Source organism: Furipterus horrens, unplaced genomic scaffold (assembly GCF_987537825.1).
Source record: "Furipterus horrens unplaced genomic scaffold, mFurHor1.1.pri manual_scaffold_9, whole genome shotgun sequence".
NCBI classification, from domain to species: domain Eukaryota; kingdom Metazoa; phylum Chordata; class Mammalia; order Chiroptera; family Furipteridae; genus Furipterus; species Furipterus horrens.
In genome coordinates, this window is record NW_028327179.1 from 76,807,008 (window position 1) to 76,831,273 (window position 24,266).

The 24,266-nt window shown below is 38.1% G+C and overlaps 1 protein-coding gene and 1 pseudogene across 2 annotated transcripts in view; one reads left to right on the top strand and one right to left on the bottom strand.

Annotated features, from left to right (window-relative positions):
* Nucleotides 1-24,266, top strand: part of TSPAN12 (tetraspanin 12) — a 126,079-nt gene that overhangs the window by 44,775 nt on the left and 57,038 nt on the right. For both annotated transcript variants that reach the window (XM_090287440.1, XM_090287439.1), the window contains exons 5-6: nt 2,426-2,533; nt 6,546-6,689. In XM_090287440.1, coding sequence (XP_090143566.1) covers nt 2,426-2,533; nt 6,546-6,689 — 252 coding nt within the window. The remainder of the gene's footprint in view (nt 1-2,425; nt 2,534-6,545; nt 6,690-24,266) is intronic.
* LOC150001972 (POU domain, class 2, transcription factor 3 pseudogene) lies at nt 18,429-24,246 on the bottom strand (annotated as a pseudogene).

Consider the following 24,266-nt stretch of genomic DNA (forward strand, 5'->3'; position numbering starts at 1 on the left):
CAGGACACTTCCAATGTGTGACAACTCTCAGTAAGAAGAAAGAATTTATAATTATTTATTTCTCTCCTAAAAATTGAAAAGTCAGGTGAGGTTCTAAGTAGTTTAATATAAACTTTAAAACTTATTTCAAAACAAAATGTCCTATTAAATAGGAATACTATTCCTGTTTTGGCGAATCCTATTTTCACTTCATACCTTAGAAACTTTGTATACATAGGGGAGTGAAAAATTAGTTATTTCCAGGGATTCAGTTTCTGTGTTTTATTGGTAAAGAGAGATAGTCTCTTAATTTTTTCTGTTTTTTAAAAATACATGTATCTCCTTGACATTCAAGCGAAAGATAGTAAATTGCATAATTAATTCTTGATCCCCTCACCTCAGTTTGTGATTGCATTCATTTTGATAATTAAAAGGTTTTTAGAAATGAGTTTCTGTGCATTTTTAAAGTGGTTTCTATGGTGTTTATGTCATACTAGTATTTAGTAAGTCTCTTAAAACAAATTTGAAATGAATTAATTTAAAGTATTTGACTGGAAATATTTTGATGTTAATATAATTCTAAGAAACTTGAGGTAATTGGATGGAATTTATACTTGCTCAGATACTGTCATCTACTCTGTTTTGGGGACATGTGCAAGTATCTTTTCAGCATCACAGTGGTACTAGGTGGGTGCACACTGTCCTCTCAGTTGATGGTACACATCACTGTTTTTGCTTGTGTAAATCTTACCCATTAAGTCACCAGGATAGAACAAGGCCTGTTTAAAAGTAAAATATGGAAAATAGTTCATTAGAAAAAAAAGTTTGACAGATTTTTTTTTTATTGCTTTTGTGCTAACAGCAGTGTGAGTGAAAAGTACCATTAAAGTTTATTAGCTGCCAAATTGTGCAGAACAGTCTTTGCATAGATGGGCTCTGTGCTCTTAGCTGTTTCATGCCAGGAGCCAATAAATGTGTGTTTTCCTTTATGGCCAGATCGCAGTATTTTGTGCCAGAACCTCAATGATCTTCTCTGTTTCTTGCCACATTTAGTCTCAGATTGATTGTGGTCAAAAGGGAGAAACAACTTGTATTTATTTTGGAAAATAAAATTTAAAGTAAGACTGTTGTAATAACCAAACTAAAAGATCTGACATCAGACAGTCTGGTTTCCCCATTTTTTCTGTTGTTTATACATAGTTACCTCTTACTTGTTATTTCTTCTCTTGAAAAAAATCTGTCAATGATATTGTGTCAGATGATAAATTTCTAGAAAATTTATTTCACTTTCATGTATTTTATGCTCAGTAGGGTATGAGATAATAATAATTTACAGTGAACAGCTTGAACTTTGGCTACTTCCTTGAGCTTTGTTGAAACTACAGGAACACTAAGTAAGTCTACCCAGTCAGCCCATATGTAGGAATAAAGTTGTATGCCCAAGTGTTAGGGTGTTCTCCTTTGTATTGTGCATTTTCAAGTAACAAAAGAGAAAATTAACAATGGCAAAAATGAAGAATTTCTGTGGTCAGGAATTTTTTAACTACTTCTATTGATATTACTATCTTTAAAAATAAGATTTCCCAGTAATCCAATTACTGAGTCAAGCTTGCCTGGTCTGTATTACTCCATAGATCAGATGTGGATGTCTGTCCAGTCTCCCAAGAGTTGCTTTAATACTGCATGTGTTGTGAGACGAAGGATTTGTATGCCTCGTTTTCTCTGGTGGCACAGTTGATAAAACATAGAGCGCTGTGCTGACTAGATTTCTAGCCAACTGTTGTGATGTGTACTTAAAGCTCTGTCCTGAGTAAGCATCCTGTTAAGGGACATGGTGCTAGGTGACTTGAGAATAAAAACACAAACAGTGCTTTAATTTCACAACTGATTTTTCTAGAATTCTACCATGCTTCTAAAATCCAAATTTTGAAAGTGATTACAAACTTATTCCAGAATGAGACTTTAGTTGAGCTCTTTTTCTTCTTAATTTTTCTTTCTTTTTTTTTTTTTTTCAGTACTGTCATCTTCAGTCACTTCAAAAACAACAACTTTATAAAATGAAATCAAAGGGCATTTCTCTGCAGAAATCGTTTGTTATGAGAAGCTCTTCAGATGTATCTGTACAATACATAGTTAACATGCTTTGTAATTTCTTTGAGCTTAATAATGGCATTAAGTGCTTTTGCAATACTTTGCTTAATATGATGTACTGAACCTTGTCATTTAGTACAAAAATCTACATGTAGAGATTGTTCAATAAGTATTTAGTAACTCCGAGTTAACATAAGCCACAACTATAAAGTCTTTGTCAATTACAATGCATCCCAACTGTGTGTATGTGTATGAAACTGAGAGTGACTGAGTTTATGAATATGTGGATGTCTTTGTGTCTGGGTATGTGTCTTTGTGTTTTACAGTTGTTGATATTTTGTTTTTTTATCTTCAGGTTCCAGTACAGTGGTCAGACATGGTCACTTTGAAAGCCAGAATGACAAATTATGGCTTACCGAGGTACCGGTGGCTCACTCATGCTTGGAATTTTTTTCAGAGAGAGGTAAATGGTACAATTTCTGAGGTAAAGGGTGTGGAATAAATGGCACTTTCAAAACAGATGTTCAAAGCTTCGGCTTTGGTCACTTTCTCTGTGCTGAAAAGTGAAGCCTGTGCTTCAGTTACCAGGGGTGTAATTGTTTATTGAGAAATACCTTATGGAACTTCTGGCTCTGCTTTTCTTCCCGTGGATACCATTTCCTCTACATTTCATATGTTTCATGTAGAGACTAGAGTTTTTTTAAATCCATTTTACTAAGCTGCTGTGAAGTTCCCTTTTCATGAGCGTTAATAAATATCCAAATCCTATTTGAATAGGTAATTTTTCACTACTTTTAGAGCTACTTGTATTTATTTATTGATTTCTTTTAGAGAGAAACATTGATTTATTATTCCACTTATTTATGCATTCATTGGTGATCCTTATATGTGCCCTAACTGGGAATCAAACCCGCAACCTTGGCCTATTGGGATAATGTTCTAACCAACTGAGCTGTCCGGCCAGGGTGAGCTATTTGTATTTTAAACATTTAAAATTTTAATATGATCATTCTCATCTGAGAATTAGGAGCCAATATATCATTAAAGCCATGAGCTTAATAATCAGAAAATTCTGGCTCTGCTGCTTACTATTTCATGAGCTTCTATAATTTACTTAACTTCCTGAAGTCTCAGTCTCACCTGCATGATGGAGATAATAAAATACCCCCTGGAGTTTTTGAGAAGATTAAATAAGTTTGATCTTATTTAGCATATGGTTGCTAACAATAACATTACAAAGTATAGGTGCCTTTAGCTTTTCTTACTTGACTTCTGTATAGCACTGCACCCAATCATCTCCTCAAATGGGGACTATATTTAGATGTTTAAAATTGGGTGACTTGAAGTTAATCATTGATCTTGCTTCAAATCAAGTTCCTCTCCCAAGCAGTTTCCTTGTGATTGAAGTGACATTTCCAGAAGACCAAGTATATCCATTTCCTCTCATTTTATTTAGAGCTGGGTCACAAAGCATTTGAGAGTCAGTGTCTTACACGATAGATAACCAGCCCTCTGCTTAGTTTCTCTGGCTTGGATACAGGCAGAGGTTCAAGTCCAGGATAATCTCCAAATCTGGTCCTTTGTGTTACAGTTGTTGAGATGGTGAAAATTATCATTGGAACACAGATTTCCTATTTATTTAAATGCTTCCTGACTTTGTTTGTTTACTGTTCATTTGTACTAAAAACAACATGCAAGGAAAATAAGTAAAGCATTAGGGAATTTATAGAAAGCTGTGTTCAGCTACTGCCCTGGGTAGAAGTTGCCCAGAACTCTGTTTTCTGGGGTTTGTGATGTAGACCATGATAATCCAGGTTAAAAAAACAAAGCAAGTTTTTTTTTTTTTTTCCCCCTAATGGTAGGAAGAGGAGCTCCACCTACAGAGAGAATGTACAAGCATTGCAAATGATAGCACCCATATTTTTAGATTGCTGCATGCTAAATTTCCTCCTCCGAATCATAGGCCTATTTTACTGCAAAGGAGGTGGTGGTGAAGACTTCTGCGTATCCTGAAAGAGTTTTTAAAAACCCTTTGTACTAGTTTTCTAGAGCTATGACAGAGTACTGCAGACTGGCTGACTTGACCAACAGAAATATATTATCTCATGGTCCTGGAGGCTCAAAGTCTGAAATCAAGGTGTGCAGGGTTGGTTTCTTTGGAGACCTCGCTCCTGAGCTTACAGATGGCTGTCTCCTCTCTGTGTCTTCCTGTAGGCTTCCTTCTGTATGTGTTTGTGTTTAAATTTCATCCCCTTGTAAGGATATCAGTGATATGGGATTACGGCCCACCCTAATGACCTTAATTTAATTACCTCTGTAAAGACACTCTCTTCCAATATGGTTACATTTTGGGATGAGAAATTCAACATGAACTTTGGGCAGCATGCAATTCAGCCCGTAACACCCGCCTTACAAAATAAATGGTAGAGCTGAAAGTGACCTTGTCAGGTCCCAGTTGTCCTGACTCCTCATTCAGTGCTATTTTGTGCATGTCCCTCACTTGGTGGATACCTTAAAACAAACAAACAAACAAAAACACAAAAAAAAAACTTTAAAAAATGTGTTTATTTAACATAGTGCTTGGAAAATAGGCTTTGGAAGAAAAAGGCTCTGCCACCTGCAGGTCTATGATCTTAGTGAGTTACTTGACCCATGGGAGGCTCAGTTTCTTTATATATAAAATGGTGATGGTATTTTCTTGACTTTGATACAATGTTGGCAAGAGCTGGCCCTATCTCACAATGTGATTTTAAAGGAAGCAGGAAAACTACAAGGAGATACAGAGCATCTCCACGTGTGGCTTCATAATGGGGTTGCTTAAGGGAGTTTTCAGTAAAAGTTTCCACTCAGTATCTTTCATTAATGAAGAAAAGCAACTATTTAAAAAGAAAAAATATCTCAGTGACTTGTTAAAGTAAAAAAATGTTTGGCACTGAATGTGATATGCTTAAGTTATTTGGAAAATGTCATTTCTGTGGCACACCTCATTTCCTGACAAGGCCAGATGAATGGGCTGTTCTATTGTGGATGAGGTTAAAATGTTCCAAGAACTATTCTTCTGTCATCAACCAGGAAAACACATGTTGTTAGGAAATGAGAGGGGTAAGTTTTCTCAGAGTGTAAGGATTTTAAAAGACTGATTTGGAAATGTAGTAGTTTATGATTTTTAGAAAGTAAGATCTTTTTACTACGTATAATTCTTATAGAATCCCAATGACATAAAGTATGTGATGTAAAATTATGTTTGACTTAATTTGTGATGGCTGTAATATATTCATGTCTTTAGAACAAGTTTATAAAAGGAAATTACTAAACATATTTTTAGAGTTTCTTGGAAAATTTCAGTATTACTCATTGTGTTCAGTAATTCATCATTTATAATTCTCTTTAAAGTGATTTTTGCTTGCTTAAAATTAGATATTTAGGCAAATGAAAAAATGTTAAATCATTTTTAGTATTTTTCTTGTTTCATTTTACATGGGAAGTTCAGAATTCTTCAAAGTGGATTTTAGTTGAATTTTGAAATGGTGGATTGTGGTATTTTGTGATTCAGTGTTAATCCTAGGTACAGATTGATCTGTTGGGCTACATAATTTGCAGAGCCAATCACTCGTGGAAGAGGTCTCAGAGACTGCCCAGAGTCTTTGTTGTGCTTGAAGAGTAAGCCGTGTCCCACCCACTTGAGGGCAGAAAATTATCACGCTTAATTATTCTGAACCTAATCTACATATGCCCTTAAGCCTTGTATCTAAACCTTGGCCAGAGAAAAGTTTTGCTAATCCTTGGTGAAATGAGAAAAAAAAAAAAAAAGAAGATAAAGTAGCTTTTCTTAAATCTAACTTTATTTAAGCTAAAGGAACATCATTTCTTCTGAGAGTGAGGTGATAGAATATGATAATTTATTTCAAGAATCTTATTTGGTTGAATAGAACTTTATTAACTAAACTTATTTATAAATCTCAAAACTTTTTGGAAATTATTCTGGTTAATGAATTCCACGTCTGGTAATATTTGTGATGGGAGCTTTGGTCAGTAAATATTTCTAGAGTGATCACAGAAACTTGTAATATAATATTTGAATTTATTAAGCAACTAAACTGGTAACTAGGTATACACATATAGTGATCAACTACTCTTTAGTGCCTGAAGGCTTAATGACAACTAAGACCTGAGCCCTGTTTTGTTAGTTGTGTATGTGAATTCTGTTGCTGTATGATCACTTGTAGAGGATCTTACAGTTAGCTGGGAGTGAGACTCAGTCAGGATTTCTTTTCAGGAATTATTGTTCCGAATTGTTCCATTATGGATTCCTTTGCTACATTTCTGTCATCAACATAGAATGTACACATCACTAGGTGATGACAGAAATAAGGTTAGCTCTGGGTACAAAAATGTAAGAAATCTACTGTTTAATCTCCTATAAATTAAGAAAATATTTTTATAGTTTCTGAGCCTGACCAGTCATTCTTTTGCAGTTCAAGTGCTGTGGAGTGGTATATTTCACCGACTGGTTGGAAATGACAGAGATGGAGTGGCCCCCAGATTCCTGTTGTGTTAGGGAATTCCCGGGATGTTCCAAACAGGCCCACCAGGAAGATCTCAGTGACCTTTATCAAGAGGTAAGGCCATGTGCATTTAACTTATTCTGGATAAATTTTTCTTGTAATGACAAGTAAATAATCAACAACATGCCATTGAAAATTTCTTCTTCTGTCTAAATATAAAGGCCCTTACAATTCGTCTGTGATAGTTGATAAACAGGTAAAAATTAATATAACAGTCTGAACACTGATCACTTTTCAACAAGGAGATTGGGAAAGACTAGGTTTTAGGAAAATAGGATTTTAAAATGTGTTGTGTAACTAAGAATCAAGGTCTTTTGCCCCCTCCTAGCGGTCCTTTGAAAAGAGACTCAACAGAGTGTGTAGCTGATTCTTGATGGCTATGAAAACAAAGTTTGGAGTTCCTGAGCGGAATACGGCGTAGGGCCTCCACATAGATTAAAGCATGCAGGGGAAAACAATCCTACTTTCCATAGAAAAGACTGGCCTTTACTCTTCACTTCCCCCTGGTGGCTAATATCAGTGATGTGAGTTTTAGTTAGCTGTTTTAATGTAGTTAGATACTCACTGGAATGAAAATCAGTTGTCCCATGCCCAAGAACCTTGCATATTTATGTTTTCTGGAAGAATTTATTAGAATCATCAATTGTTCTTTTGTTAGCAGAAGTTTTTCTATAATTTCATTTTTACTGGTAATTGTCAAAAATTTTTAGCAACAAAATTCTATTTTCAAATTAAAATCTGGAACCACACCATCCAGTACAGGAGCCAATAGGTACATGTGACTACTTAAATTAAAATAAAATAAAATAAAATAAAAATTTTGTTTTCTTAGTTGTGCTAGCCATATTTTAAGTGCTTAACAACCTCTCAGGATTACCTGCTCCTGTACTGGACCATGCAGATGAGACGTTTCCATTATTACAGAAACTTTTATTGCAGTTTTGATCTAAGGGGAAGCTCAAACTGGAAGGAAAACTGCTCAGGCTGAGGGGCTGGACTCACTTCTCAAACATATCTCCAGCTGAGTACCTGGGTACCATAAAGCACTGTTGCAAATCTCAGGTTTAACAGACACATTTATGATATAACACACACACACACACACACACACACACACACACACATAGTATATCTATAAATAATGAAGCTGTAAAACAAAATACACCAGGCCTTATAAAACATGCCTTTTTATATATTTCAAGATGGTTTAACATTTTTTCCTAGAAATACTAATATTGTTCAAGATATCTTTTAGGCTGTCTACCAAAGTCAGTTGTAGAGCTTTATTAATTTACAGTGTAAATTAACTAATTTGAAAAAACTGCTGTGTTACTTGCACAAATGATCTATTACATTTGTGCCTTAGATAGAGTAATTATGGCTGTTGAGAAATTACCACAGAGAACAAGACTTTACCACATTTAAGGTTATCCAAAATAAAGTGCATTGGGCTCTGAAGGCACTCACAAGGCAGAGTGCCAAGAATTTTTTAAGAGCTTTGGAATTGTATTAGTTTCCTAGGGCTACTGTAACAAAGCGCCACAAAGTGAGTGGCTTAAACGACAGATGCTATTGTATCACAGTGCTGAGGCTGCAAATCAGAGACTGACGTGTCAGTAAGGAGCCTTCCATTTGAGGGACGTGAGGAAGAACCTGTTCTGTTCCTCTCCCTTGACTGCTAGTGGCTGGCCATCACTGGTGTTCTGTGGCTCATAGAATCATCACGCTAATATCTGCCTTCACCTTCATATGGTGGTCTTCCTGTTTGTGTCTGTCCCCAAACTTTCCTTTTTATAAGGATACTAGTCACTCACTGTTCTTCAGTATGACCTCATCTTAACTAATAATATCTGCAACAGCTCTACTTCTAAATAAGATCAGATTCTGAGTTTGTGGGTCTTAAGGCCTCAACATATAGATCTGCAGGGGACACAATTCAACTCATAACAACAATTGTTGAAACAGCTGAATAACTCAGGTTATTTATTTAAAAAGATAATCAAAACACTTTTAATCATGCCTCATACTACTGAGAAGCATTGTGTATGGATATTATCATTTTAAACAAACTACATTAAATAGCATTTTGGCTTTGAATAAAAAATAATATACAAGGTATTGTATATTGAGTTCCTCAGTAATTATGCTATATCTTGTATTCTGGGTGAAAGTTGAATATTGGCTGGTGTCTGTAGCAGGGGTGCCCAGCTAACAGTGCAACAATTAAAGTCCTGTTCATTCCATAAAATAGAAACAATGCATAATATTTCTAAGATAATATTAAATTCAGGCATAATTGTGGATATTCAAACATATTTTAACATCACTAGGTTTTAAAAGAACAGATGATTATAGTATAGACACAAAGGTAAACATGTGAATTGAAATCTATAAACTTTCCTAGTGTAAACTTAATTCATTTGTTAGTTTTTTGGAATAGCAAATCAATATGGGGCATTCTTAGACTACAACCCCATATACAATAATTTCTACTTCCTTTACTGACTAATACTGATATTATGATTATAACCAATATTGACCATGAGAATGGCAAAATGTGACTCAATTTTCCAGATGTTCCCACAAAGTCTTTACTTCAATTTTACTTTATTTAGTTGAAAAGCATGAAGTTAAATATTTAATAAAATTTTCTTGTAAAATTATAATTCAGTTTTACTAGCTTATTTTAATTATTTCCACTAGTAATATTTATAATGGATGCTTTACCTTCAGGGATGTCTATAAATTGTTACCAGGCAAAATGGGATTGAGCCACCTGCCACCATACATAAACTTAACACAATAATTGGTGGGGAAGGAAAAAGGCTTTTATTAACAGGCTGCCCAATTTGGGGGAGCTGAGGGCTCCCCTTCTCTGAGCCATTCTCCTCTGTAAAACACAGAAATCCCCTTGTTCCCCAAATGACTGTGAAATCCAAATCCATGCCCAGACCACCATCCATTCTTACCTGTCCTTTTGGAGTCCAAGGATGCTCTGTGAACTGGTCTCCATCTCTCCAGCTCCAGGTTCTCTCTGTCTCTGTCTCTGGGGTGTGCATTTGTGAAGCTAGTGTCTCCATTGCCTCTCTGCAGCTCCTTCCCTCTCCCAGGGCTGGGATGCACTGCCAGGTCAACTACAGCCTGTTGTGGGAGAGGGGCTCTGTCCCTCCGGCCCCAGTGCCCAAGGCTGCTCGTGCCCCTAGGGTCAGTGAACATTTCTGGCCTACATGTCTGCGCTGCTTTCAGGGTGAGAGAATGGGAGCAGCCCAGGACCCGTGGTGCAGGGTGCAGTGTCCTGTGGGCTGCTGTCTGCAAGGTGCATGTCCCGCGTGAGCCTGCTCCTGACCGTGCAAGCAAGTCAAGGCAAGAGCTGTGAGCAGGGTCTGGCATCTGCCATGTCTTGCAAAAGAACACGTGGTTCTTTGACCGGGCTGGGTGAAGGGAATGCAAAAAAGAGGGCCAAGTTTTGTTGTGTCCTCTGTTTTAAATCTTTTGCCCCCAAATCCTATGCGCTGTGGGAGTGTCCAACTTGTTAGCCAATTCAGGCTCATGTCGACCACATGCATCAGCTCGTACCGTGTCCCTGGCTCTCCTCCTGCAGCCATGATCTGGAAGCAGATAGGAGGGTCTTCTGGCTGTGCAGGGGCATAGCATCTCTGCCCAGGGTGGGGCGTCACATGCAGTTTGTTTATCCTCACCTTGGGGGATGGCATGCCCCAGCCGTAGCTTCAATCTGCTGCCTTCAGGTTTCCTGTGACCCTTCCGCCTTCTCTAGGGAAGGTTTTCTCACTGTCTCAGGTTTCCCTCCCCTGTTCCCCAGCAATCTGGCCAGACCCCTGTTACAGTTCCATGTGTTTTAAGATTGAAGGAAGCCACACTGTTGTGCATGAGCAAATTCGATGGCCCAGATCATTTTTATAAGATTTTTTCCTATTTTCATCAAAAGACTTTCAGTAGCCAGCTAGCATTGTCAGTTATGAGATATTTCTTTAGACATAATTCCAGCAGAGATGGAGGTTCATTATATCAGAGTAATCTGCTTTTGCATTTTATAATTAATGACAGATGCTGATATTGATAATGGTATAGCACATAATTATATGCATAGTTGACTTACAAAAGTGGATCATGTTGTAGCCTTATGGCACAAGTACATTAAATCCATCATTAAAAATAATACTTAATCCCACTGTGCCCTGGAAAACATGTTTCCTAATTGCAGTGTGCCCATAGATCATCTCCCCAGAAAACAAGGGATCTAGAAGGAGAAACAAGGGAGGGATAGCTGGACGTATTTAGGATGTTTACTCTGAAGTAGTGAGTACTAAGGGGAGATATTTCAGATGTCTTCAAATATTTCAAAGTTCATTCAGTACAGTAACAAGTCTTACCCATTGTTGCTCCAAGGGCCAGAGTCACAGGAAGGAAATTTTGACTCAGTAGAAGGAAAACCTTGCTCATCAAAATCCATCCAATTGTGACACAGGTTCTCTTGTAAAAGAGTGAGTATCTTATCTCTAAAAATATTAAGGTCAAGGTCAGATAGCCATGTCATTGGTGGGTAGAATGGGTTTTTAAATTAAGAGTGAATCTGGACTAGATGAACTTCAAGGTCCCTTTTATCTTTCATATTCTGTAAGCTGAGAGATAAGAACTGGCCTTCTTCCTGCAATTTTTTCCCCTGAAATCATGGAAATAAATCATTCTCAACCATCTGGTGGCCTGCTTGGTCCCTGACCCAATAATATTTTATGACACATTTGAAACCTGTGAAAAATGACAGAGCAGAAATATAGCAACAGTTGCACATTTTAGACATTCCCATCAGAGTTATTATTAGGTCTGGCATATAACTCCTCAAATATCTGCATTGAGCTACACACATATATAAAAGTATACATTTAAAAATCACAGTTGAAGATACCTCTGACCATCAGTTTGATCTCATAATGTTTACTCATTGAAAATGTTTTGTGAGTACCTACTGGGTTCCAGGTGCTATTGTAAATGTTGAGGATAGAGTGGAAGATGTTGCAGATAAAAATCTTTCCTTTTGTATAACTTAACTTATATTTTAGTTAAGGATATGAACAATTAACAAGAAAAAGCGGCAATAAAAAATAATTTCAGAGGTTGGTAAGCACTTTGAAGACTGAGCAGAGTCACATGCTGGAGAATTGCTTTATTGGTGAGGGAGTTACTTGAGATAGGACAGGTAAGATCAGGTTCTCTTTGAGGTGACATTTGAACTGTGACCAATTGATGAGAAAGGCCCAGCCATGTAAAGGTATGTTGAAGAGCACTAGGTGTGAGATGTGGACTCAGAGTTAAAATTAAAATACAGATGGGGGTGCATCTCTTCCTTCTTTCACCTGCTGGGTTTTCCACCAGCTTAATTACTAGAGTTCTGTGTCTATATTTGATCTGGAGAAGGGAAAAAGAGAGGAAGGATAAAAAGGCCTGGTAGAGAAAAAGTCTTTGTAGGGCAGGGATTTCCAGCCTCTTGCCCATGGACCTGTGCTCTTCTTGGCTGGGCTTCAAGGGAAGAGTAACGCTGCTGAAATTGTTTTGGTATTTTATGTTCATTTTTTCAGTGACTAGGATCCATAGCATTTATTAATTTTCCTTGCTGTCTCATCCCTAAAAGTGTGAATAACCAGAGTTGTAGAGAATAGTGGCACTGTTTGCTGTCTCAGGTAGTAAATGAAGCACAAATATCTCTTCAAAAAGACTGAAATGGCATTTTCTTCCTCTGTATGCCACCTCAAAAAATATAGGTGGAAGTTAACAGGCTCACAGCAGGCCCTACCTCAAATGGACCAACTCAAAATGTAAAACAAAAAGGGACAGAGAATCAAGTAAAATGTAGCCCCAAAGACAGATTTGTTTTATAGCTAGGAGAAAGACCACTGTGAAAAGATATTGACTGCTTCTTCAGGAAAGTAGTACTCACAGAAGTTTACGTGAGGGCTGGACAGAGAGATGTTTTCCACATTCTGTGTCTACTCTTTTAGACCCATATTCTTTATATGTTTCATGAGATGTTGGGTTTGAATATCAAATATTCCTAATACAGTAATTTTTTTATGACAGATTTTGAATGAAAACATTCCTGCCTATTTGTTTATTTATTATTACTATTATTTTTAATCGTCACCCAAGGATATGCTTATTATTGATTTTAGAGAAGAAGAAAGGTGGGAAAGATAGAGGGAGAGAACCATTAATGTGAGAAACATCAAATGGTTGCCTACCATAGGCACCCCAACTGGGGATCAAACCCACAACCTGGGCATGTGCCCTGACTGGAGATCAAACCTGTAACCTTTTGGTGTACCAGACAATACTCAAACCAACTGAGCGACTGTGTTAGGGCCATTTCTACCTCTTCAGATAGTTGTTTATTACTTCTCTAAGGAACAGGAAACATCTATAAATAGGGAGCTAGAGAAGGGCAGGGCATGTGGAAGTGAAGAGATGTCTTCTTTGTCTCTAGCTTGCAGGACAAAGAACCCAGATGATGACAAGTATGTACAGTGTCCAGTGGCCACAGATTGTACATGGATATGTAGGGGTTCTCCCCCAGGTTAAATGTCGGGGCAGCTCATGGTGAAACATATGGGATAGGTCGTTTGAAGTTTTTATTCTCTCAGTTATGTGTTATCTGCTCTGTGAGCTGAGAGTCATGAATTTACACTATCAGCCCTCGCCAGCTCTCGCCCAGATTGGAAGTCCTGTCCCTACTCATCTTTGTACCCAGCTGTCCTTGGCAAGTGGTTTTTGTTATATAATCTATGTACATTTTTGGGGGTGGGTGGGGCAGTACCTCAGCACTTTTAATTAACACATCTCCTGCTAACATCTTTGACTAATTAGAAAAGTGAGTCAAACTGTATGTCTGTTTTGACTAATAGAAACAACTTTTATTCTATAATTTTCACACACAGCATCTTAAACTCACAAGTATTTCCTCAGCACTTCTGAGCTAGAGGTGGAGACTTGACATAGTGTTGTGGATACATAAGGAGAAGGTGGGGCATGAGGGTGTCTCCCTTAGGCAAGCTCACAGAGTTGTTGGGTTGATTGTTTTTCTCCCAGGCAACCCTGCTCTTAAGTTGCTAGTGGGATTCTTCTTAGAACCGAGTAAATTGCCACACAAGAAACAACCACAGTTAGGGGTAAGTGCTGAAAGAGAAGTCCAAGGCAAGGAAGGGAGAGGTAGCAGCTTAAGTGCCTGGCCAGGTACTGGCCAATTACAGGAAAAGTGAGTCAAACCTGCATAGAAATGATTCTCACAGCAGTGGCTAGAATAAGAGGTAGGAATTAGATGATCTTGAATTGGGACGCAGGTAGGAGCCTGACAGAGGGTAGGCAGTTCTTGATTGCCCTTGTTTTTATGTTTGAGATACACAGACCACATAGATGGGATAGAAATTCATTGAGCTCTTAGCCAGGTGCAGAGAATATTTGGGTGGCATGGGGCCGAAAAAGGCCATTCCAAGCAGAGAGGCAGCAGTGCAGAGTTAGAGCTGCAAGCGAGACAGCATGGTGATGCTTGGGGCATGCTGAAGGTCTCGCAGGGCTGGAAAGGATAGAGCTGGATTCTGAAGTGCCCAGGATGACCCCATAATGCATGCATTTTCTACAGAAGCCTGCAGGTATCGGCGGAACATGAAAAGGCAAACATGTTTACAAAATTGAAATGTTATTATGAAAGGAAGGTTTAGGACAGAGTAGTCCTGAGATTCTGATTGATTCGTAATGAAGCTCCATTCTCAGATAAACACACATAGAATCTCCTGCCCAGATAGTAAACAGTAGGCAGCTTTCAGGCTCAGTGGTTTAGTTAGATGGAATAGCCCCAAGAACTTCCATTCTCAGGGTTCTTTTATACAAAGTCAAAGACACTCCCTCCTGCCTCTCTGCTGACTTCATTATCTCCTCAGCTGCTGCTGGTGGGGATCAGCTGGCCTCTGACACTGGTGAGATCTGTTTTATCATTGAAAGTCCTGCAGGGCGGTTTGGGCTTGATTGGGGAAAATCCCTTTTATCTCCAGGCTTTGCTTGATCTAATCAGACCTTGAACTATCTATCCTGCCAGTTTGCTTCAGGTATATAAATGCATTTTTCTTTTCTTTCATTCTCTTTCTCTAGGTAATTCAATTGTGAGTTTCCTGTTACCCATTCACTATTCAAACTTTTCCCCTTGTGCTTTATTTGCAGAGACTTGCAAATTTGGCCTTTAGAATTTACTGACATGAAAGCCATTGTAATATTTTGACCTGGAAAAGCACCTCACAAAGTAACAATTTTAGATTTGTGCTTAAAAGTCACCGTGTGGGCAGAGAACGGGTTGAGGTGAGGACTGGGCCTTGCTTGAGGCAGAGAAGTCTGTAAGAAACTCTTGCAGGTCATTCATGGGAGTGCCTGTAAGAGGATGGAATGAAAGTTAGGCTATGAAATGGGAGAATGAGCAGGACCAGGTGATAAATTGGCTGTGGGGAGTGAGTGACAGGGAAGCTGCGAGGACACTTGACTTGAACTTGGACTCTGAATAGATGAAGCCAGTTTTTTGAGGAGAGAGGTTGACTTTGATTATTCCACTTTGGAAATGCTGAGTTTAAGGGCCCTGTACTGGTACTCCATATACTCCTGGTAGGGATTATTAAGCTTAGGAGGCAGAAAATAGCCAAAGAGATAGATTTTGTGTGTATTAATTAGGGAAAAAGCTAACTCAAATTACAATAGCTTGAATAAGGTGAGAGCCTGTTTGTCCGTCACAGACCAGTCAGTTGGTCCAGTCTGTCAAGCAGCTCTGCTGTAAAAGTTTATCCAGGGGCCCAGGATGGTGAGACAGCTTTGCTTTTTTCTAACACCTATTTTCCAAAGTTGCTCCTGTTTTTCTCCAATTCCATTCAGTGGGGAAAGGAGGAGGTGGGAAGAAATACATCCCATTCATGGAGCTCTACATTCATCACCTCTGCTCACGTTCCACTGGAGAGGGCTCACATGGCTGTGCTTAGTTACAAGGGAAGCTGGGAAATATGGTCTCTGGCTAACAGTCTGTGCTCCCATAGACTACACAAATCTCTCTGGAGAGGTGGAGAACAGACTGGGATAAGTTGGGGGACTAACAGATTACAGGTGTTATCAGCATGTATATGAGGCAATGAATGCATGGGAGAAAAAAAGATCACACGATGAGATGATGTGATGTATGAAGCCAAGGACAGAAGTTGGGGAATGGCAACACTTAAGGGCAGGGGAGGAGTCACCAAGTGTGGGCAGAGAAGAAATGGAAAGCAGTGTCCTGGAAGTCAGTGGAGAAGAGGTTTTGAGGAACGAGTTTTCCTAAATGAGGAAGCATTGTTCAGTGGTTTAGACTAGGCTCTGAGTTCTGTCCTTCATTTTTCTCACATTTTTTTTTTTTTTTTTTTTGGTCAGGTCCAGCCTGTAAAATGAGGATTATCAGAGTGCTTATCTCATAAGGTTGTCTGGAGTGTTAAGTGAATTAACCTATTCAAAACCTTAAGAACAGTGCCTGTTTGTAGTATATACTAGTAATAGCTGAGAATGGAAGTAAATCAGAGATTGAAAAGTACACATTGCACTTTTCAAATAGGATACATATTTACGAGTATATAGATCTATGGTCAAGTATTTTATGTGCATTATCTCCTTGAGGCCTGAATGCAAGTGTCTGACGGGTAGGGTATTATTATCTCCATTTCAAAGATGAGGAAAAGGAGGCCCAAAGAGGGTCAGTGACCTGGCTAGTCACAGAGTTATCTAATGGATTCTAAAGCCCATACTTCCAGACACTAACATTTTGAGATGTGGAATACGTGGTGAGGAGCAAGCTGAGGGGTTATAGATTCTTTTCACTTTTAACCCTCACTTTCCTTATCTATTAAGTGAGGTAATAATAGTACTTACCTCATTATAGTCTTACAAAGATAAATCAAGCTACTCAATGAGAAACCCTTAGCAAACCACTTGACACATAATAAATATAAATCTTCAACGGTGGTGGCTAATGACAATAGTAACAGTAATTTATTAGCATATTTATTTAAGTAAATAGGAAAATTAGCAACTTATGGTTAGAATTTTCACTAGCCAAATTGCTCCTACTTTTGCCTGTTAGGACCAGAAAGTATACATTTTCTGGTTATATATATTTGTGTTGGCTGAAGGTAGATTTTTAGGTCAAGGTTTTGGGGACTTCATGTGGTTTCCCACTTTGCTTGTTTTAACACCTTCCCACTTATAGATGAGCATTTAGGTGGACAGAAGCGAGAGACACTGCTTGAACTAGCAGTTCGTAAAGCAGTTCTTCTGATGAGTGGGCCAGGGAATGCCTGCTGCTGGAACCGGCCTCCCTGTGAAGATAGCACTTGCTGGGTCTCTGACTCTAGTCTCTTTATAACCGTTTTTTAAAATAAAAATAAAAAATGTACAGTAAATACCGTCTTTTCAATTTGATGGTTCTATCTAATGGGGAAATATTGTGAGGATTAAATGAGATATGATGGCCTGTTATTATTAAGAAATAAGAAGAGTTTTTCTGCTGCATTTCCTGTGCATGGGGTTGGTTAACCTTACTTTTTTTTTTTCTCTTTCTTATCAATAGTGGAATAGTTTATATTATTGCTATACAAATTTATTTAGGAACAGTGAGATTCTTCTGAATCTCAATTTTTCCTTGGATATGAAGTTTTTTTTAAGTTATCATTTCTAGAATGGCTTCATGTTACATCTCAGCACACTGATCCACAAAGGAGACTTAAAATAATGTTTCCAGGAAGTAAACAAGGATTCCTAGCCCACGTGGGAACTCTTATGGGAGCTAGCACAGTATTTCACACTTTGGTATTTTTCAATTCTTCTCTTTTTTTAAAGAAGATACAATGTTACAGACATGTTCAAAATTCACACCTGAGTTCAACATTTTGTTGGGAAATTCCACATTAAGGAGAGAAGAACATAATGCAAAAACAGGACAGGGATGTATACAGGTATTTTGTCAGCATAATTGTTGCATGTTTGCTTTTGTGTTCTTCCTTCTACAGCCAGGAGAAAGGAGAGAGAATAAGATAAGAAAAAATACAGGGAAGGTGAGAAGGAACAAATGCTCCTGAACTCTGCAACAGGTGTAACAGACAGAAGAGCATCTGTAACTAGAGAAATATGCCCAGGGAACTGAGGGACTCAGCCTTCTGTAAAGAGGAGGGACTTGATTCTAGAAACGGGGACAAAGCTAAAGAGAAAATTGGGTGAAAGAAGGTTCAGTCAGAAAACTTTGCTGAACAGACAGAACATCAAGGCTTTGGTGGAGACATCATATTCAAATCGTTTTGCATATTTTAGAAGTAGCTCAGAGATTGTGGCTAAATTCAGAGTTAAAACCATTATCTCCCTTTCTGGCAGTTTGGCACACCAGGCAAATGACTGTCCCCAGAATGAGTTGGACAATCGTGGTAAGATGTCCTTTCTCTGAAACATCACTACCACAGTGATGCTGTCTGAAATATTTAGAACTAGAGGATGGAGTGGGGCACAGGCAAGGAAGGTCAGCTTCTAGGATTGGTGTATATTTCAAGAACACTAGAAGACAACACATAGTTCAATCACAGTTTAAATCTCCAGAGACCGTTGCTCATGAAAAAAAGAGTTTAGGTTCAGTGATAGTGGGGATTCTCCTCTGCTCTTCTGAAAGGAATCTGTTCATACAGAAAAGGGATGACGCCCTTCCTTCCAATGGGAAATAAAGGGCCAGGTGGAATAGGAGAAACTTTTTGGTTTCAGTAGAGGTAGGTGAGATGATTCCATCGGTACCAAGATCCTGAAGTGTTAAAACTGGAGGAGGAGTTCGCTGCTGCTTTGGAGTTATTTTGAGATGCAGTGGGGCTTGCATGAAGTCCTGAGCTAGGAGATGAAGGTCTGCTGTTGTTCCCAGGGGAACAGGGTGATTTACTGTTCCAGGCATGGTGCTATGGACAGGAGGTATGGAGAGGGGGCCCAGAGACCCAGAGGGAGAGACCAGATGGGAAGTATAGATGGGTGATTTGATGGGTGTGGTTACAGGACAACTGATCCACTTCTCCTTTTGGCGTGGGTTGCAGAACCAAACCCTTACCACCTCCTTCTCCATAGACAGCTGCTCTGCAATCATGGATATCTCCTCTGAGCTAGGTTTGGGGTTATCTTAAAATCTCTTCTCCAGAGTCAGGCAAATGTTGGTCTCAAAGCTGGTGCGTTTCTTCCTCTTCCTACCAAACACCTCACTGAGGGTTGGGTAGGAGCTGGGGGTGCTCACTGAGGGGTCTGATGGAGAGGATTCTGCGTCACTCAGCCACTTCTCCAGCAGTGGCTTGAGCTTGCACTTGTTCTTGAAGCTTAGATTGAGGGCCTCAAATCGTCAGATGGTCGTCTGGCTGAAGTCGTTGCCATACAGCTTTCCCATCGCCAGCCCCACATCTCCCTGTGTGAAGCCCAGCTTAATGCGCCTCTGCTTGAAGGTCCTGGCAAACTTCTCCAGCTCCTCCAGGTCACTGGGCTCATCAGCCCCTCCAGTGCAGGGCAGATGCTTAGGCACTGGGAGATGCTGGGACACTTCCAGGTGGAGTTCTAAAGAGGATCCTGGAAGCCCAGGGCATCCAACTGCCTGTGATGCCAGGCCAGGGCCAGTCTGTGAGAGGAGAGAACTTTGTTGCTGTTGAAAGGGGAGAAGATTTGGCTGCGGACCTTGCTGCCCAGGCTGGGTCTGAGATAGCAGAAACTGGGATACAGACTGTAGGTGGCTAGGAACCAGCACAAGCAGCTCGAGGGGATGGAGGGGAGTCATATCCCCACACATGCGGTTTCTGGATATCATGGCAGGTCCTTGACTCAGGTGGCATGGCCTATGTGAGAGGGTCTGCTGCCGGGAGTCATCGAGGTCCTCAGTTTTAATCTGCCTGTTGAAATCTAGGCTGTTTCGATCATTTCCTTGAGGCAAATGAAAATAAAAAACACAACAACCCCGAGACTTCCGGCCAAGATGAAGGCATAGACAGCTTGGTTATCCTTACTCTTAAAGGAACAGAAAGTCCTATAGTGAATTTTATTACTTGCTGTTTAAATTTGTAAAGGATTTAAAGCATTTATTTCCTGCAGAGCTTATGATTATCAGTGGAGAATTTGTGGTCCAACCTGTTTAAAGCTCACAAACTGCTGTCTTTCAATTTTTTAATTTTAGAAGAAATAGAGCAGAAGATTATATATTTGTACCTGATAATTAACACAGTCATTTCAAACATGAGAGTCATGTTTATTATCAAAACTCAATTATAAAAATATTATACTGGCTCGTATGGCACCTAGATTTTATTTATTCTTTATTTCATAAGCACATGAGATCTGTCTAACTCTTTGATATGGCCTGTGAAAACCATAGCTGCTTTTCTAATTTTAGAAACTCATTTTGGAGATAGATCAGAGGATAATTTCAAGGGTATAATTTCCTCAAGTGAAATGAGGCATGCTGACATGCCTTCAAATGGATTCCAGGAAATGTAGGGATTAGTAATTTTTCTCTGATAAAAAGGTAATGTTATTATTTACAGTTAATAGTTGACAAGAATTTTAATGTTGCAGCAAGTAAAGTAGGTTAACCAATATGTCTTATTTATAGCTTTAGTTATTAACGTAGGGCTAGCATAGCATTATTTAGGAAGAAAACATATTCAAGGTAAATCAACTCAGAGTATTTTATTTTGAGAAAGGCAAATAAGTGCAATTCAGTTCTTTTCTATTCAGAATAAAACACCCTTTGTAAAATGGAATGCAGTTTTGAGCTCTTAACAGTTCTATTTCCTCTTCTGACACACTTAACAGAAATGTTCATTTATGCAACTAAATGTCTGTGAATAGTACAGTAGATTATACAAAGACATATCTATATATTTTTTCTTCTCCAGACTTGGTGTCTTGCTTTTCAATGAAGGTATCCAAGTTTGCATAGAAAAGTGTAAACCTTATGCATGATTATTTCATTGGCTTAAAATAAATTCATAACTTGTGCTCAGATTGAATTACTTCAATGGGGATAATGCAGAAAAGACCATAAACCCACAGCTGTTTCTATGAAGAATTTTAGGGATTAGCCGAGAAGAACAGTTATTTTATACAAAAAAAGACTGGCAAAATACTGTCTTATCAAGAAGAGGAATATTCTTTTGGAAAGTTAATCCTTAGCATTAAGTAATTGTGTATATGAATCAGTAATATTGAGTGATATGCTGCAGGTTTCTACAATGCCTTCTGAGTCATCAAATATTAAATTGTGTCAGTATAGAGAGATTTATGCTTACACCTTATATCTTTTTTATTAAATAAAGGATTTAATGCAGTGCACAGCAAGAAAGATGCAATGAATTAATAATAAAATATAAATAGCATTGGAAAGTAAGGGGTAAGAACAGAGTGATTAGACATGCTTGATATGAGGACAAGTGGGGTTGTAGAGTTTCATATTTGCCTCTGAGCTTTCTGAAAGCCCAGATGAAAAAGAGACATAATCATTTGCATGATTTTATGTTAGAAGTGAATATTCCACATTACCAAAGGGAGCAAAATTCTATAGTATTTTTTTCAAGTGGGATTTTTTTAGAGTTTACTACTGTAAGTTAGCTAATTATTTTCACTAATTTTATTGAAAATTAACTTACGGTGTTCTTCAGTATACTTTAGTGGAGAATAATATGCAAAGGCATAGGCTAACATATTTTAACATAGCAGAGTTTGGTGGTCTGGTTTGATACTTGGACATAATTTAAAACACATAGAGATGTTAGTTGATTTCATCTTTTAAATAGTCTGTAGATAAGACCTTTTTCTGAGGGATTCTTGATAGAGAAGCATAAATTACAATTAATGAATTCTGATGACAGATGTAAGTACTTAAATTTTTGTCTTGTTTTGAGGGGTTATCTATGTATTTTGTAAACTAAGTGAGGAAGTGATAAGCTTGACACATTATAAATTGAGGGATCAAACTAGGATATTTGTTTTGAATTAACAATCCTTGCCCACTTCAACATGGAAGTAATCTTCAGGGTCTAGTATTCAGGAAGAAGATCAAGTTTTGACTATGTGCTATATGGTAGAATCCCACATCCACTCTTCTGGAGTATCTGAAAAACTTTTTTGTGGGATTCAAACCCATCCACAACAACCTTGGTTGTCTTAATATTTTATTGCATTCCTAGTTTTATAAAGTTAAAAATCAGTATTATTTTCAAAGAAACATTGATAAAATCAACATGATCCAGAAAAAGATAATCAGGATGATGAAGTGTATATATTTGGAAAATTTGGAGGAAGTAGGAATATTTAGTCTAGAGAATGGTTAAAGGAAAATTGATGATGACATGGCTCTGTAACATCTGGAAAAGGGATTGTCTGGGAGCAGAAATAGGACTAGAGCATCTTATTAAGTGACAGGTTCCAACAAGAAAATGCTTGTTAAGAGCTGCTGTTGTTCAAGTGTGGGTAGGGTTGTATAGTGAGGACAGGAGTTGCTCTCATTAAAAGCATTTTCTCTGATGTATCTTTGTGTGTATAGGAGCCATACTTTTTTGTTTCTTTGCACCTCTTGTGGTTTTTGTTGTTGTTGTTGTGGAAAACTGACATTTTAAATAATACAGCATGGCAACTCTGGAAATCAGGTTCTCCCTCCTCCCCAACGTTTGTTGTTTATCGTTGTTTGTTATTTGCTCATTGATGACTTCCCTAAACTAATTTTGTAAGGTCTCTATTCTTTGTCATGTGTGGCCCCTGAAGTCACTGCTTAGTTAGCTTAGCGGTCAGTTAATGAAGGAACAGAGATTTCCTGAGATGCCTAGAACCAGTAAGTGTCCCAGCCTTTGCCCAGGGTGCACAAAGCCTCAAGGTTAGCCAGAGGTGAGATCTTCCGGCCTTCCTAGGTCTTTCCTCAGCATGTGTACAGTCCTAGGCATGAGCACAGCTCTATTCACATGTGTAACTTTCTAGATCCCCACAAATATATCAGAACTTTGCTAAGGCCCTTATGCTCCAGCCTTTTCTTTTATGTTTTTTGACGTATCCACCATCTCAGGCAGCCTCAGTGTTCAGCAGTTACCTCTGTTACTTTTGACAGACATGGGGTAGGAGAGCCCTGGTTGATCTGCATATCAGGTTCAAATAAAGAGCCTTGCAAGTAAGGTCTTCTAGGGAACTACCAGATAGGACGAATAATGACATTTCTCTGGTAATGGGATTTTGAAGAAGCTCCACCCCTATTCTGTTAGCTCTGTTGGCTTCTAAGGCACTGGTTTTCACCATAGTTGTTGGCTGTTGATTTTCAAGGCTATTCCAGAGCTGGGAAGGGAGGATGGGAATAGGGAAAATTAAGGTACCACAAAGCTTTATGTTCTTACTGAGACTCAGGTGCTTTTCTTAAATAAATGCTCCTCAGATTATTGCAAGTCTCTGGTTAATTTGCAGTTGTAAAATGGTTTATTCTGACAGTTTTTGCTAGTGCTTTCATTATTTATGTAGAGGAGAGACTATTCAGAGGTTCTTTCCTCTGCCTGTTTTGCTGAGGCCATTCTAGAAGTGCTTTTTAGCCATACTTTTACAAGTTAAAAAGTTGAACTCATTGATTTCCATGGTACTCTCTCACTCTAAAACATTCAATGTTAACTAATATATCACATTTTCAAACTATCCTAGATGATATAATTTACTGTACTTTTTTATGTGTGATTGTTCAAAATAAAATTGAAACAGACTTTCCTTAATGCCAAAAATATGAAACACAATAGACCGACCATAGCTTAGTATCAATTTCTGCTTTATCTTATCCACAGATTTTAAAAAATAAATATTATCTCTTCTGTAGTTTTCCAGGTTAGATTGAATTAATAAAAAGGGATGGGAGATCTTATTCCAATAGGAAGAACTATATTGGTAAAATTTAAGCACCATAGACTATTGAAAAGGTAAAAATCAAATGATAATTTACTTACAGCATTTCACACGATTGAATCATCAGCATATGTATTTCTTCAACGGTTTACCTTTAACTCTAAAATTTAATTTAAGTATTATTAATATTACCAAAATATTGATAGACCAAATATTGATATGTCCATGTAATCCTTTATTTATTCATTAAAGATCCAACTTTATACTAAGTACTGAGAACATAGGTAAGGAATCAACTAAACATAATCAATGGCTATTTTATATCAATTTCTTTAAAGGTAGATATGAAGATCTGGTGCTGCATTACTTGACAGTGATATTAAATGATATGTCTATATAAATTAATTGCCCAAATGTCTGAAGTTAACTTTTTAATTTTAATTATTTTTAATTTCACTTTTCCAAACTATATTAAATACTTCTTTTCTTAATGAGAAAACAACTAGTCATCTAATGTCTCAGTGGCAAATAATCATTCTGAATAATTACTTCGCTGTCCTGAAACACTGTAACAGCCACATTAGCTCTTACGGGCAAAGGCTATTGCATCAGTGCTCAGATTGTGACACAATGCTGTGATTTTGGTATTTTCATACTGTTTAAAAGTGTTGAACCTCATACTTGTTCGTCAATATCTGG